Source organism: Myxine glutinosa, chromosome 7, assembly GCF_964187855.1.
Source record: "Myxine glutinosa chromosome 7, kmMyxGlut1.1, whole genome shotgun sequence".
Lineage (NCBI taxonomy): Eukaryota > Metazoa > Chordata > Myxini > Myxiniformes > Myxinidae > Myxine > Myxine glutinosa.
The window spans coordinates 71842526-71859713 of record NC_136267.1 but is presented as its reverse complement, the minus strand read 5'-3'; the positions used below and the strand labels follow the sequence as shown (position 1 = coordinate 71859713).

At 40.2% G+C, this 17188-nt stretch overlaps 1 protein-coding gene across 1 annotated transcript in view; it reads left to right on the top strand.

Annotated features, from left to right (window-relative positions):
* LOC137412369 (ankyrin repeat and death domain-containing protein 1A) overlaps positions 1–17188 on the top strand; it is a 145099-nt gene that overhangs the window by 116172 nt on the left and 11739 nt on the right. The window contains exons 11-14 of the mRNA XM_078781859.1: positions 4720–4818; positions 8251–8346; positions 10831–11032; positions 12053–12184. Of these exons, the coding sequence (XP_078637985.1) occupies positions 4720–4818; positions 8251–8346; positions 10831–11032; positions 12053–12184 (529 nt within the window). The remainder of the gene's footprint in view (positions 1–4719; positions 4819–8250; positions 8347–10830; positions 11033–12052; positions 12185–17188) is intronic.

The following is a 17188-nucleotide window of genomic DNA, read 5'->3' as shown; positions in this document are numbered from 1 at the left end:
TCCTCTGTGTGACTGTAAGGCACCTGTTCCGAAGCAAACAGCTCACCACAATACTACACAGGCTTGGACACTCTGAGAGCTACGATTTCGCCTTGGAGTTGGAAACTGCTCTCGCCAAGGTCCTGGATGAAGTCTCAACTTATCGTACACCACAAATTGTGACAGGAGAGGGCAACCTTGTATTCCACTGTGAGTGGGACAACTTGAATAAAACCACTACCAGTGTGCACGGCAGCAACATTGTAAACAGTGCTGGAGGAATCATGGTGCAGGAGGTCAAGCCCGGGTTCGAGAGCAGCAAGGACCGAATGCTACCTACCATCAATAGGTCACAACAGCGTAGCCTGAAGGTCGACACACCAAAAACTCTCCCACCCTTGCACTTTACTCGCGTTGGCCCGAAGTTCCCTGAAGGCTCATCATTCACACCGCCAGCAGAGAATGACACAGTCTATGCCACTACGATGCAAGAGTACTACATCTGGCTCTTCATCAGATACATCGGAAGCTGTGGCCTGCAGCCTGTGCCTGGGCTAGGGGGTTTCACCTCTGCAACTGGTTCTCCCCCACCCAGCAAATCAACAGTCGACTACTGCACGCCTATCCACCAACCGATCACAGACAACGCAGTTGTTCGTGAGCTACTGAAGCGTTCCGAGGCAGCAACTGCTGAGGTGGGTCAGAGATGGGTCCTGAATACATTTGATCTGGGTGTCTGCATGAAAGCCCTTCCCATCATCTGGCGCTGGCCAAATGAATTTGCTAGTCATGTAGTAACGATTGGACCCTTCCACACATCCATGAACTACATCGGGATGCTCACTGGACACAAGATGCGTGGTTCTGGATATGCAGAGATTCTCTTTGAGGCACAACTAGTAACAAGTGGATCTCTCAAAGGTGTTCTCAGTCCGGACACAGACATCCTCCTGATCCTGCTCCACCATGCCCACAACATCAAGCTGACGGTGTACCTGGATACAGGGTCAGGGAAGCATCGCCAACTTGTCAACGTCTCTGAGCTGGCAGAATCCCTGGGAGAGGACTACTGTGCCACTCTCCTGGGGTACTATGTGTTCAGCGGAGAAGACTGCACCAGTGCCTTCAAAGGGAAGGGAAAAGTCGGGCCCTTGAAAAAGCTGGAGAAGAATCCCAGGTTTCACAGGGCATTCGGTGAACTGGGTGACAACTGGGATGCCAACCCTGAGGTGGAGAGGCAGTTAGAAAAATTCACCTGTGTGATGTACGGCCAGCGTCGCGAGTCATCAGTGGACATTGTCCGTGCCAAGCTGCTACGAAAAATGGTGGGAGAGGACAAGACCCTCACATCCAAGTCCAAGGTTGATCTGGCTCGCCTTCCTCCATGCCAGTCTGCCCTGAAGCCGCACATCCAGCGTGTGAACCACCGCGTAGCATTGTACAAAAGAGCCGATCAATCTATCATCGAAAAGCCAAAACCTTATGAGGAGCAAGGATGGATAAGGACTGATGAAGGACTGTTGAAACCAATGTGGTCCAGTGGTCCCATCCTACCAACCTCACTGGTGGATCTTCTGAACACAGGAGAGCACGAAGAGGAGGAGGAAGAGGAAGGAGAAGAAGAGTTTGACTCTGACGATTTCGATGAAAATGATGATGACTGACTCAGTGTAGAATCACTAATGCTAATGATGTTTATCTAAAACAAGCAAGAGAAGAGTGGTCACATTGAGTGCTAGGACTATTTTGACAGTTGTAATATTTAGAAAAATAAAACTTTGTGTTAACGTCTGTGTAGACGGACCTTAATATGAGTCTATTATTTCGTAAAACTGTGATTATTTTGTAAATAAAGCACTAATTAGCATACTAGTATACCATAGACACATGTAATCATGTTATGAATAGTTCTATCATGATCTATGCCCTTCAAAACATGGGTCTAGACACCTTCATTTTTCAATTATCTGCAATATTGGCTGAGATATGTCAAAAATCGTTTTTTTGATAATGGCAGCAGTAATTTGCATAAAAATGGTATGTGGGACATTTTTTCAGCTTGGGGCCATAGCTAGTCATTTTCTACACATTTTTTCCAATCTAGAAACACTGATTAGAAGTATATCTCCGGGGGGTGCAGGGGGACCTAGTCTTCCTACTAGACTACAGTTGTTTCTTTGTTGTACACCGTTTGTTGTACATTAATTAAGTACTTATTTATTTCCTTTCTCATCTGGGCAATATCTCAGGCACCTTTTGAGCTAGGAAGCTGGTATTTGGACATGACAATGACCAAGTGATTTGGCTGTAAAGGCAAATTTTGATTTTTTGATTGATCAATTAATCGATTAATTATTTAATTATTTGATTAATGACTTCCTTAATTAATTTATTTTTAAGTTACAGATTTGTATGAAACGGTGGTGGTTTAGGTATTCTATTAGCCAATTGATAAATTATTTAATTATTTTATGATTATTGTACACCGCTCCTTTCCTATGCCACCTCCAGGCATTGCAAATCGTCATTGCCGGGCACCGAAGGGGGCTCGGCAGTGACGCACGCTGAAAGAGAGTACTCAGTTTTCACTCTGGTTTCTTGTTTGTTTTCTTGGTTGTCCGGACGATATCTCAGCCATCCTTTGAGCTAGGAAGCTGAAATTTCGGCACAGTAGTGAGCAAGTCCTTTGTCAAATACGGTATTTTTTGTTTTTTGAATAATCAATTAATTGAGGAGTTATTTAATTATTAGCGTTTAATTAAGTACTTATTTAATTAATTAAATTTCATTTATCTTCTGACCATTATTAACTCAGGCACCTTTTGAGTTAGGAAGCTGATATTTGGACATGCCAATGACCAGGTGATTTGGCTGCAAAGGATATTTTTGATTTATTAATTAATCAATTAATCGATTAATTATTTAATTATTCGATTAATGACAAAAAAATTTTTTTTTTTTAAGTTACAGATTCTGATGAAATAGTGGTAGTTTATGTGTTCTCTGACCAAATTGATTAATAATTTAATTTTTTTATGATTATTATTTATTTATTTTCATTATTAATCATTTATTTATTTTCTTTCTCATTTGGCCAATATCTCAGGCACCTTTTGAGCTGGGAAGCTAATATTTGGACATGAGTGACCAAGTGATGTGGCTATCAAGGATATTTTTGATTTATTGATTAATCATTTCATCTATTAAGTATTTATTGATTAATCGATTAATTATTTATTGAGTAATCAATTAATTATTTAATTTTTTATAAATGACTTATTTAATTAAATTTCTAAAAGATACATCTTCGGATGAAGCACTACTGGTTTAGTTATGCGATTAGCCAATTGATTATGAAAATATTTTGTGATAATCTTTTATTGATTTTAATTATACAATTAATCAATCAATTAGTGTACACCTCTCCCTCCCAATGCAGCTTCAATGAGCTGCACTGCGGTATTGCCGGGCGCCGGAGGCGCCCCGGCAATGCCGCGCTGCAGCATATTTAATTATTTGGCATGGGGCGGTGTACTTTGAATGTATGTGTACTTGTTATTTATTTATTTTTATTATTAATCATTTATTTATTTTCTTTCTCATCTGGGCAATATCTCAGGCACCTTTTGAGCTAGGAAGCTGATATTTCGACACGATAGTGACCAAGTGATGTGGCTGTAAAGGCAAATTTTGATTTTTTGATTGATCAATTAATCGATTAATTATTTAATTATTTGATTAATGACTTCCTTAATTAATTTATTTTTAAGTTACAGATTTGTATGAAACGGTGGTGGTTTAGGTATTCTATTAGCCAATTGATAAATTATTTAATTATTTTATGATTATTATTTATTTATTTTTATTATTAATCATTTATTTATTTTCTTTCTCATCTGGGCAATATCTCAGGCACCTTTTGAGCTAGGAAGCTGATATTTCGACACGATAGTGACCAAGTGATGTGGCTATAAAGGATATTTTGGATTTATTGATTCATCATTTAATCGATTAATTATTTATTGATTAATCAATCAATTAGTTAATGTTTTCGATTAATGACTTATTTAATTAATTTTCAAAAAGTTACAGCTTCGGATGAAGAACTGGTGGTTCAGGTATGCTATTAGCGAATTGATTAAGAAAATATTGTATGATCATTGATCATTATTTGTTGATTTTAATTAAGCAATTAATCAATCAATTATTGTGCACCTTTGCCTCCCAATGCAGTCTCTATGAGCTGCACGGAAGGCGCCCGGCAATACCGCATTGGAGGATATTAATTTATTTGGCATGCGGCCGTATACTTTAAATGTATCTGTACTTGTTTGTTCCATTTTATTTGAATGTCCTTGTAATTCATTTCAAAGTACATTGATGCTGCCTACTATTCTTGCTGTGCATGTGATTTATGCACAAGTTCCTCCATGAGCCTTAGTCCTTAATCGCAAATATTGTCCATTCGTCTTGGCATACACCAAGCTTTTATCTGATGTATGGTGTATCCACAAATAGGATCACTTGATAACGTTAAAAACAAACAAAGACTCCATAATATATCATCTGTGCCCATAGTTTCATTCTATGAGCTTCCCTTTACGGAATGCTTTGTAAATACAAACTCCAAACCAGACCAAGCGCTCTCAGCATGAGTTGACCGTGGAAGTGAAGCGAAACATGTTTTCATCATAAGACTTGTTCGACATGATGTAGTTCTCCTATATTTGTGTGTTTCAGAATCACCAGAGCCCTCTACATCTGGCAGCCGAGCACTCTCACCACAACATTGCTGATTTGATTCTTGCTAGTGGTGTCAACCTCAAACTTCTTGACAAGGTAAGAAGAATAAAAACAATGAAATGACATTATTATGATTATCAAATGATGTACATAAATTTCCATAATTATTGCAGTCAGATTTTTAATCTTCCAAGATGATTTTGGACTTCTTCAACAGTTTCCATTCCTGGGAAAACTATCACTGGATTTGTTGGCTGATTAAAGCCTCTTCATATTTTATTTCTTTATCTTAACCTGGAGCCATTGGGAATTACTCTTCTCAAAGAGTGTTGTGAATCTTCTATTTATTATAACGGCAAATATGGCAGAAAATTGACTTCTGCCTACCCCCTGTAAGTGCCATATATGTCCGGGTCTGAAACTACCACACCCCACCCATCCACCTTCCCTTCTCCCATCCCCCTGCATTCTCCTCCTGTATTGCGTTCACAGTGGAACTTTGTCTCCACAAAATAATACCTTATTGCCAGAATATTCTTTGCAATTGCTAAAGATAATGCCAAACAGAAAGTGCTGTAATTGTTTCCAAAAACACAGCAGAGTGGATTGCGAATCTAATTTATGAAGAACAAAGTTTGTTTGTGTGTTAGTTTGTTCATTTATGCATTTGGACCCTCTAGGAATCAGTGCAACCAAAGTTTGCCTGGTCTTCTCTTTCATCAAGGACTATGTTTGGATAAAAAAAATTGCCCAAGATAAAACCATATAATTGGCCTTCAGTCCTCAATCGGATCTTGTGCTTATACACTGCCTGTGTTTTTTTCCTGGGAAAGATCGAGTAATGTGTATTGTGAAGATCGTATGTTGAGGTTGTAGTGATTTGTTGTCAACAACATAAATTTTATTATAATAGTGTTTACACATGCACCTGCTATTAAAAAAAATAACACTGAGTGGGTTGACAGTCATCTCTTGAGGTTGAAGTTCAGACCTCTGCTGATTTTGGAGGTCCCCTGATTCAAAATCAAAAAATCCGTGTTGGGCTATGAGAGAGGGGTGTCACTCCCGTGCTTTACAGCAGGCTACAGGCCTAGCGCTTTACAGCTTTACAGCATGTTGCTACCCCTCCTCCACCGGGGACCAGGAATTGCTCTCCATAGTGCTTTTAAATACATTTAAAAATATATTTACTTCAATTTAAAACAAAATGGAAAACTCAATTGCTTTTAATGTGGATATGAGGGGGGTTTGTCTTTCCCCCTCGGGTCTGAAACACCCTCAACTTACACCAGTGTAACATTTGACCGGCCTCTAAGGAACAGCATGTCTGCCAGGTGGGAATTGGTCAAATCTGTACTCTCTTCCACCCTTGACTTGCACATGTACCGGCGATAGAAAGCCGTGCAACCATGCCAAATTTGCTCTACCAAATTTGACTGAATGATGCTGAATGGCCAGTTGGTTTTAAATAATGGCGGTGCCTCACCGCACTGATTCCCAATCAACCAGTCTAAGGGGTTTATCATGTCAAATCAATTATTACAAACTTGGAATTCCGCATTCGGTTCCATGACAGAGGTTCACATTCACAAAGGATTGATTTATCATAAATGGGGCAGGAAATAAGGGAAGAGAGAGCATTACCGTACATGCGGTGAGTTCAACAAATACTAAAATAACCCCACATGGATCCTCGACGGCTTAATTATTATTAGTCGACTACCGGTTTCACCAGAGGGGACTATAGGTTTGCTCTCCGTCTGTTTGTCTGTCTGTCCATCCCACCAGTGGTTTTTCAGACTTTTTCCCCCATACCCTTTAGCATATTCAACTGAAACTTGGTACATCGCTTTATTATAATAACTTACAGAACAAGTTCGAGTTTCAGGGTGTTTTGTAAATTTTTCAGAGTTATGCCCTTTTTGAACTTAGAAAATATCACATATTGATATTATACATGGGTCAGTGTTCAGCTGCTGTAACTCCACCGCACTGCTTCACACCCATTGGCTGGACAGGCGGCCGGACTCCACCCCCAATGAAACAGTACAGATTGGCAGGCCTCAGGCTTTAGGCCTGGGTTTTAGTCCATAGCCCAGTGCAATTGGAATGATCCCAGGTAAATAACCACAATATATTAAATATGCTCATAAGCCATATGCATGTTTTTGCTTTATGTTTGTAGTTTGGGTTATTTTTATTATTTTTGATACCGAGCGTGGCATTATACACTGCCCAATTAAAGGATTATGTTTACTGATATTGTATTGAAACTTGGAAGGGGACATGTATTGCAAAGCAGTTCTCGCTCTTGTTAACCTTATCTATCTATAATTCCAGTAATCTCTGTGTGTATGTTTGTATGTTTGTATGTTTGTATGTTTGTATGTCTGTATGTCTGTGACCGCTGTTTCTCGACAACCACGGGTCCGATATACTTTAAACTTGCCAGGTATATTGCTGGGGACCCGAGGATGTGCCTTTTCAAGGTTTCATATTAATCGGAGAAGTAGTTACCGAGCTATGTCCAAAAAACGATTCAACCAATCAGAGAGCAGCGAGCTATCACGTGTGCCGAACGTGGCGAACAGACTCTGCCTCGGACGGCACATTTGAGAGCGTATTCATTTATTTCACGTTGGCAAACTATGTTGCCGCTATGTTGGCGTTAAACGATGTTTTAAAACTAATTAAAACTAATTTGCGATTCTTTCGCTTTCCTGCGCGTTTGTGCATGCTATGGCGATTTCTTTACCAAACTCCGCAAGCCGTTCGCTTTGGACCAAACCATTTCATGTAAATAGAGGGGGGGGATTGTCACCGTACTCGCAAGCCGTTCGCTTTGGACCAAACCATTTCATGTAAATAGAGGGGGGGGGATATAATTTTAGATATAGATATAGTACGGGCATGCCCTAGTTTTATTAACTCGGGGTGATGACATGGATAAAGAGAGAGGGCAATACAGAGAGAGGAGAGTCCAGAAGCCTTGCACAGTGTGCCAAAGTTCCGCACACAGTGTGGTCTCGCTCACTGTGATTGCTCCTGGTCATGTCGAGCAGGCTGCCTTGTGTGCCAGGTCCCAGCACATACTCTCCGCTCCACAAACCGCAAAGCCGGAAGAGTGCAGGCAAGCAGGCAGAAACCACAGGGCAGGTGAGCAGGTGCACAGTCACACTCACTCAAACAGGAAGAGCGTGCAGGGAGGGTGGGAGCCCACCCATTCACAGGGCATCGGGGTGCTCACAACAAGTCTTGAATGTTTCTGTGGCCGAGAACCAACCATGTACACTGTACAGGTTACCACTCCGTCACACGGTGAGGGAAATTTTTGCTGATCAGTCATAGAAATGGAACCCATAAGAATGAGGGAAATTACAGCAAGGATTTATCCACTCCACCAACAACATACTTGTTAGTGAGAGTAGTCGCAGTGATAAAATTGTAGTTGTAGATGTTGTCATAATTCTCATATATTCCCTTTTGTCATTTTTGTAATCCTTGGTCTTCTGACCATGTGAGTAACAGCAAGGGAAGAGCTCATTGGACATTGCAGCTCGAGGAAACCACATCAACCTGGTCGATATGATCATTAAAGCAGACCATTTCTACAATTGGGAACAGGTATTTTGCAATTCTGTGCTTAACAAACATGGCTTTAATGTTTGAATCTACAATACATCCATACGTTTTGGCGTTGGCTTTGAATAAATTAGCTCATCCACAAGCCTCATTCTTATGGAGAGAAAAAAACGAATTAAAGGTCATGTTTCTTTATTTTAATGTTTTTGAATGATTTTTGAGGAAATGCAACAAACATTTTCTTCTTTTTTCGTATGCATCACATGACTGTGAGTTGCATTATTTGCTGGGGGTGCTTTTCTGCCACTGATGCAGTGCCCCCTGTACATAAGAGCAGCAATTTGGAATTTTGCCAGGATGCGGACGATAGGTCACCTACTCTTCGCAAAGGACACTGTGGGATCTTTAAAATCCACCAATTAAATGTTGGCAGATGAATGAATCATCATTTCTAACGGTCCATCCGAGGGATGGCACACACATTTATGTCTCAGCCTGTCTGTGAAACACAAGGGTCACAATTTATTGCTGGGTCAAGATTCGAAGCCAGACTAGACAGCTCAGAGATGAGTGCATTCCTCTAAGCTATCCTGCCAGCCTACAAACATTTTGGCAAACACGAATCGCACAATAAATAGAATTGCAGTTAAGGTTATGCACCTGGCTAAATATGTTCAGTATCTTGTATGTCTGACTGATGGTATAGCAGGAAATTGTAAATGCATAATATTCAGTATGCTGAACAAAAAACTGAGGAAGATTTGCACTTTTTTAAACACTTTTATTTCAACACTTTGTGGTGTTTCTGGTGTTTTTTGCATAGGGCAGGTATATGCGTCTAGTGCTGTAGTAGGGTGCGATGTGGTTTACCACACGTTGCTTTTAGCTTCGGCCACCGGATGGCTCTGGGGGCAAAAAGAAGGCCGAGTGTGTAAGTCCTTCCTTCTGGTACATATAGCCTCTACCCTTGCCAAGACTTTCACACTACCTCCTAGTGGTGCACCATGGTAACAGTGCTCTTGAGGGCACTGGCTAAATGTCTGGAGGATCTTGAAGGAGATTGGTACCCTAGAGGTGTAGTGTACATGATGCCCCATTGTGATGATTTACTCTGACACTCCACAACCCAACCAAGGTAGGTGGAGCTCTTTATCCTTGGTAGGCAGTCCACCTAGGAGAAGGAAACTCTAATTGCAAGTCCCACTGCTACCTTGCAGGGTATGTCTCACCCTGCTATTTCACCCTGCTAATACTATTTCACACATCCTGCATGAGTTGTTGATAAAATCATGTTGCGTTATACGCTGCACAATTAAATGTGGGTACTCGTTCTCTGGGCGAGCCCGGGTTTAATCCACGACTTTTTCGTAGTTACAGCAAAACTGCTATTATGATTGTTTGCCAGCAGGGGCGCAGCATCCTGGAGAACACCGTCCTTTGGATGAGGATGGAAAGCCGGCTATCCCATCTACATTTAGGTTTTCGGTGTAAAAGTCCCATGTTTTTTTTGGAGAAATAAAATTAAGGTTTTGTGTGTCAGCACTCTGACTATAGGAGTTGAAGTAGTAAACTATAGGATGTAAGATTATCTACCATATAAAACACAATGTCAGTTTGTGTTTTTGTTCAGATGTCTGTCCTTCTTCATAAGGGTAGGTCTTAAAGGCCAATCTTTTAACACATCAAATATGTGTTCACTACAGTCTATTTTTGAGGATAAAACAAACTCGAAAAACATTTTCCATCAAAGAGTAATTATGTCTCTTCTATTGGAATTGTAGACCGTGTCTTGAAAAACGAGCCTTAAGGGCGGTGTACAGAAGTGGTTTTTTTATAATAATAAAAATAGGCACAAGGACGTGAAATTCGCTGCACGTGATGTACAACGCACACAGAGTAAAGGGAGTGTTCCTTTACATCCTATAAAATGTCTAATAAATAAAGAAGACATAAGCACAGCTGACACTAGGCCGAGGCTTCAGACTTTGGCATGCTCGCTCACGAGGCTGCACCGTCGAATAAACTGTTCCCACTCGTCTTTTTGACGGACTTTTACGAGTTATATAATAACTTGTTTGCAACAATGTACACACCCAATATGAACAATATTATTTGGAGATATGTTTGTTGTGAACATCATATCGAACGTGAGCACCGTTTTATGCTTTGACTACAAGGTGGAAAAAGGAAACTGATTATTTAATGAACCACCTTGGCGGTCTCACATTCACTTACAAAGCAGGTTTGACTCAACTTCGCTTCTGAGATCAAATGTGATCAGTTCCATTCAGGCTGACAGGTCCTGGGTCCAAATGTGTTTTTACCAAATTGAAATTTTATTACATTTTACTTCCTATTCTAGGTCATCCTTACCTCTAGGTCATTAAACTTGTTTGAACTTCTCCAATGTTTTTATCTAAATTTGATATTTTTTCTGTTTGTACAAAATGTTTTTCTACCTATTATATTATGACTCATCACCTGACTCATTTCATTGGCCCTTTTGTGTTACTCTTGTGTTTCCAGAAGAATCGAGATGTTGATCAAGAATCGTGGGATCTACAGACGGTGTCCTTCTGCCAGGAGCGACGTGCGGAATCCAAACACATGCGCTGGGTGCTGTGGCACCTGGCCACTCAACTCCTCAAGCCTGAGCAATGGAAGGAACTCGCTGTGTATTGGCAGTTTACAGCTGCTCATATTCATGCAATTGAGCAACAGTGGACAGGTAACCAGCATTGCTCACACACAGTGACATAGAAAGCAGAATATACTGGCAAATGCTCAATTATACTGGCAATGCGATAGCTCACCTGCCTACTCTTCACGAAGGACATCATGGGATCTTTAATTTTCACCAACAAATGCCAGCAGACGAGACACCCAGTTTAACGTCCATCCGAGGGACGGCACACGCATCGATGAATCACCCTGCCTGTGAAACACCACAATGACAGTTTATAGCTGGGTCGGGATTCAAACCCAGACAAGACAACTTAGATGCACGTGTGCTTACCTCTAGGTCATCCTGCCAGCGCCTGTTATTTACCTACTACAGTATACTGTAACTACCTCCACTACCCAAGGTTGGCGGGGGTTATGTTATCACCCCTGTTTGGCTGTCTGTGAGCAGGATATCTCAAAATTGGACGAAACTTGGTGGACAGGTTGGTTGTGTGACGAGGGTACATTTATTTTATTTTGGTGAAGATCTGGGTCCATATACGAGAATTAAAACATTTTTTAAAAGTGATTCTTCACCATTGATAGATGGGGCAAAAATCATATATAGCATGATATTTCAAAAAGTTGTGGACGATTTATGACAAAACTTGTTGGATGAGTTGGTTAGGTGCATGCTTTTACATAAGGAAAATGCGTCACCAAGCTTCAGTGGATTTTCCTGGAATATTTATGTGGAAGTAGTAAGCAATGTCTGCTCCATGATTGGATGAAGTATGTTACATCATACATCTTTCATAGCGAATTGTGCACATGTGGACTCAAGCACACACGTAATGTGTCCAATTGTGTGGATATACAAATTACATTCTGTCTTTCACAAGAGTAGACCTTTGGATCAGCAGCATGGCTTAAAAACCCCTGACATTGCTTTGGATGGGATGTGAATTTTGAGTATTTAATGTTTAAATAGGTATGGATTGGATAGGTTCGCGAAGTAAAATTGAAGGATGAGCTTTCTTGTATTGTATACGTTTGCCAATTAATACGAAACATTTCCGCACAGGACCTAAAAGCTACAAGGAACATGGTCATCGCTTACTTCTTATCTGGTTTCATGGAATCCTGATGGCGAAAGAGAATCCCATCAAAGCTCTCTATGAAGCCCTATCTGCCATAGACTGCCAGGTTGTCGCAGGTGATCTTTCCTTTCCTCCACATTTGTTTGACTGCTTACAAAAAACACTCCTGAAGTCTGATGAGATTCACATCTGATTATGTGATGAGATCTCATTACACATTTCATCGTACATACAGTGCCCCTAGAAAGTCTACACCCCCTTTCAAAATTTGCACCTTTTGTTGCCTTATATCCTGGAATTAAATTGCATTAAATCAGACTTTTGTACACCGCACCTTTCCTATGCCATCTCCAGGCATTGCAAAACGTCATTGCCGGGCACCGAAGGGGGCTCGGCAGTGACGCATGCTGAAAGGGAGTACAGTCATACCCCGTTTTACGCCATTTCGACCTACGTCAAATCCGACTTTACACCACTCTTTTAGAGTAAATTTCAGTTCAGCGAACGTCATTATGTGCGACTTTACGTCACTCCTACATCATCATCTCCTTTATCTCGAAGGAGGAGAAGACCATGCCAGGCTACAAAGTCGTGAAGGAGCAGATAACGCTAATGCTTGGGGGTAATTGCACCGGCGACTTCAAGCTGAAGCCGCTCTTGGTGTATCTTGGTGTATCATGTGTGTGAGTATGAGGATGAGCTTTAGGTGCAAATGAGGAATTGAATGAGGATCTTTGGAATGAACTTGGTGAAATGAGGCATTGGTCGAGAATGGTTGTGTGTGTGAGAATCTGGTTATCGTTGAACTTGGTGAAATGAGGCAATGGTCTGGGATGACCGGAGAAAGTGTATGAGTGGTGTATTGAGGACATGTGTAATGGTGTTGAGTGATTGACTTGCATGGGGTGCAAGTGGATAAATGGAGAGAATACTTGGTGTGTGGGAATAAATGGTGTGTGGAGTGAGTAGTGTGGATTGAGTGGTGTGGAGTGCATGGTGCGAAGGAGTGGATGGGGGAGGATGGACCCCTTCACGAATACCCGGGGAGGGTAGTTTAAAGTTAGGTAGAGGGAGTAGGTAAATTGTTTGGAAATTGACATCTGTGGTGCAGGGAGTAGCAAGTTGTTGTTGATGCATATCCTTGTAAAGAACCGATCGACGTGTGCATGTGCACATGTGCATGGATTTGCAAATGTCTGCCTGTACGTCGTCGTTTCTGCGTATATCGCATCATCCAAAAATAAAGAAGCAAGCAACTTCGGCCGATCAAGGAAAGACGGGGCACGCCTACGACTCGGAGGCGAGCGTCGATCCCCGGGGCGGCCGGGTTCACGGAACCCTGAGCTCGTTCGTTCGTCACAGACGACACGACACGACCACCGGTGAAACTGCTCGGACACGTTGGGTAAAGCACGCCGTGGTGAAGCGGGCCGCGGAGCCACTCGGCACACAAGCCAGCTCACGGTCGACACGTCCGTGCCGGTCACCCCGTTCGAGGAGAAGACCCGACCGATAGAAAACAACGGAGGGACTCCCGACGGGGAGCGGAAAAGATGCAGGGCGAAGCCGCAGCCTCCTCCAGTTATTTACTCTAGTTTTACGAATTACGGTGTTTGTCTTCATTTTAAGGCATTTTTAAGACGTTACGCCCGGTTTACGTCAAAAACCGAGTTACGTCACGGCTTATGGAACCAATTAATGACGTAGGCCGGGGTATTACTGTACTCAGTTTTCACTCTGGTTGTTTCCTTGTTTTCTTGTTTTTTTGTTTGTTTGTTTTCTTTCTTGTTTGTTTGTCCGGGCAATATCTCAGCCATCCTTTGAGCTAGGAAGCTGAAATTTCGGCACAATAGTGAACAAGTCCTTTGTCAAAAACCGTATTTTTTGTTTTTTGATTAATCAATTAATTGAGGAGTTATTTAATTATTAGCGATTAATTAATTAATTACTTATTTAATTAATCAAATTTACTTTCTCTTCTGACCATTAACTCAGGCACCTTTTGAGTTAGGAAGCTGATATTTGGACATGCCAATTACCAGGTGATTTGGCTGCAAAGGCTATTTTTGATTTATTAATTAATCAATTAATCGATTAATTATTTAATTATTCAATTAATGACTAATTTTTAATTTTTTTTGTTACAGATTCTGATGAAATGGTGGTGGTTTAAGTGTTCTATGACAGAATTATTATTATTATTATTATTATTATTATTTTTGTATACAAGATCGAGGCTCGTGAAAGAGCTAAAATTGATTAATAATTTAATTTTTTAATGATTATTATTTAATTATTTTCATTATTAATCATTTATTTATTTTCTTTCTTATTTGGCCAATATCTCAGGCACCTTTTGAGCTGGGAAGCTAATATTTGGACATGAGTGACCAAGTGATGTGGCTATCAAGGATATTTTTGATTTATTAATTAATCAATTAATCAATTAATCGATTAACTATTTAATTATTCGATTAATTACTAAAAAAAAAAAAAAAAATTTCAGTTACAGATTCTAATGAAATGGTGGTGGTTTATGTGTTCTGTGACCGAATTGATTAATAATTTAATTTTTTTATGATTTTTATTTATTTATTTTCATTATTCATCATTTATTTATTTTCTTTCTCATTTGGCCAATATCTCAGGCACCTTTTGAGCTGGGAAGCTAATATTTGGACATGACAGTGACCAAGTGATGTGGCTATCAAGGATATTTTTGATTTATTCATTAATCAATTAATCAATTAATCGATTAACTATTTAATTATTCGATTAATTAGGAAAAAAAATAAATTTCAGTTACAGATTTTAATGAAATGGTGGTGGTTTATGTGTTCTGTGACCGAATTGATTAATAATTTAATTTTTTAATGATTATTATTTATTTATTTTCATTATTAATCATTTATTTATTTTCTTCCTCATTTGGCCAATATCTCAGGCACCTTTTGAGCTGGGAAGCTAATATTTGGGCATGACAGTGACCAAGTGATGTGGCTATCAAGGATATTTTTGATTTATTGATTAATCATTTAATCAATTAATTATTTATTGATTAATCAATTATTTAATTTTTTATTAATGACTTATTTAATTAAATTTCTAAAAGATACATCTTCGGATGAAGCACGAGTGGTTTAGTTATGCTATTAGCCAATTGATTATGAAAATATTTTGTGATAATCTTTTATTGATTTTAATTATACAATTAATCAATCAATTAGTGTACACCTCTCCCTCCCAATGCAGCCTCTATGAGCTGCACTGCGGTATTGCCGGGCACCTGAGGCGCCCCGGCCATGCCGCGCTGTCGGATATTTAATTATTTGGCATGGGGGCGGTGTACTTTGAATGTATCTGTACTTGTTTCCACCTTTATTTACACATCATAACCCACAACTTCCAAGTGAAAAATAAATTCTACAAATTTCAGAAAATTAATTAAAAATACAAAACTAGATTATCTTGGTTGGATAAGTGTCCTCCCTCAACCCCCTGAGTTAATACTTGGTGGAAGCACCTTTGACAGCAATTACAGCTGTGACTCTCTTGGGATAGGTCTCTACCAACTTTGCAAACCTTGATTGGGCAATATTTGCCCATTCGTCTGTGCAAAACAGTTTATGCTCAATCAAGTTGCGTGTTGAGCGTGGATGGACAGAAATCTTCAAGTCATGCCACAGATTTTTGATTGGATTTAGGTTGTAGCCCTGACTGGGCCACTCAAGGACATTTATATTTTTGTTCCTTAGCCACTCCAGTGTAGCTTTGGCTGTGTGCTTCAGGGTCATTGTCATGCTGAAAGGTGAACTTCCCTCCCAATTTCAGCTTTCGTGTAAAGGGCAGCAAGTTTTCCTCCAGGATATTTCTGTATTTTTCTCCATCCATTTTCCCTTCTATCTTGACAAGTGCCATAGTCCCTGCTGATGAGAAACATCCCCATAACATGATGCTGTCTGCACCATGCTTCACAGTAGGGACAGTGTTCTTTGGGTGATGTGCTGTGTTTTGTTTGCGCCAAACGTAACGTTTTGTATTTAGGCCAAAAAGTTTCATCAGACCATATATGTTTTTATCACATGGCTTCAGAATCTCCGGAGTGGTTTTGTGCATACCTCAAATAGGACTTAAGGTGGGCTTTTTGAGCAATGGCTTTCTTCTTGCCACCCTACAATACATGCCAGACTTGTGTAGTGATTGGGCTATTGTTGTCACATGCACACAGTCACCAGTCTTTGCCATAAAGGCCTGTAGCTCTTTCAAAGTTGCCATTGGCCTCTTGGTGTCCTCTCTGATCAGTCTCCTCCTTGCTGCGTCATCCAGTTTGTAGGGATGGCCTGATCCTGACAGTGTATTGGTGGTACCATACATCTTCCATTTCTTAATGATTGTCTTGACTGTGCTCCAAGGGATATTCAAGGCATTTGAAATATTTTTATACCCATTCCCTGATCTGTGACTTTCCACAACTTTATCCCGGAGGTCCTTTGAAAGCTCCTTGGTGCTCATTGTTGAGTCTTTGCTGTGATATGCACTATCCAGCAGAGGAAACCTTCAGGAAGAGCTGATTCTATTCTTAAACAATCAGAATCACCACAATTTAACACAGGTGAAGGCCAATTAACTTGGTGTGTGATTTTGAAGGTGATTGGTTACACCTGAGCTAATTTACAATTGCTATTATAAGGGGGGTGGATGGTTATCCAACCAAGATATTCTAGTTTTGTATTTTTAATTGATTTTCTAAAATTTGTAGAATTAGTTTTTGCATGGATGTTGTCGGTTACTATGTGTAAATAAAGGCGGAAAAAGTATGATTTTAATTCCAGGCTAAACTAGAACAATGTGACTGTGTCGCCAATATGCCTCCGCATAGTCCCACAATGGGTATATGCCATCGTTCACTGTCCTAAAAATAAACAAGTTTGAATTTAAATACCTTCTGCTGTTTTCAAGTATCACATTTTTACCAGCTATCACAAGTTTCACATCGACCGGTGAAGCAGTTTCAGAGAAGGGATTTTTTTTAATATTGGCTTTCAAGCTAATATGGCTGTCATACCACATGACATATGACCTTTAAAATGTACACTCTGCATATGTATGGGTAGGGAATC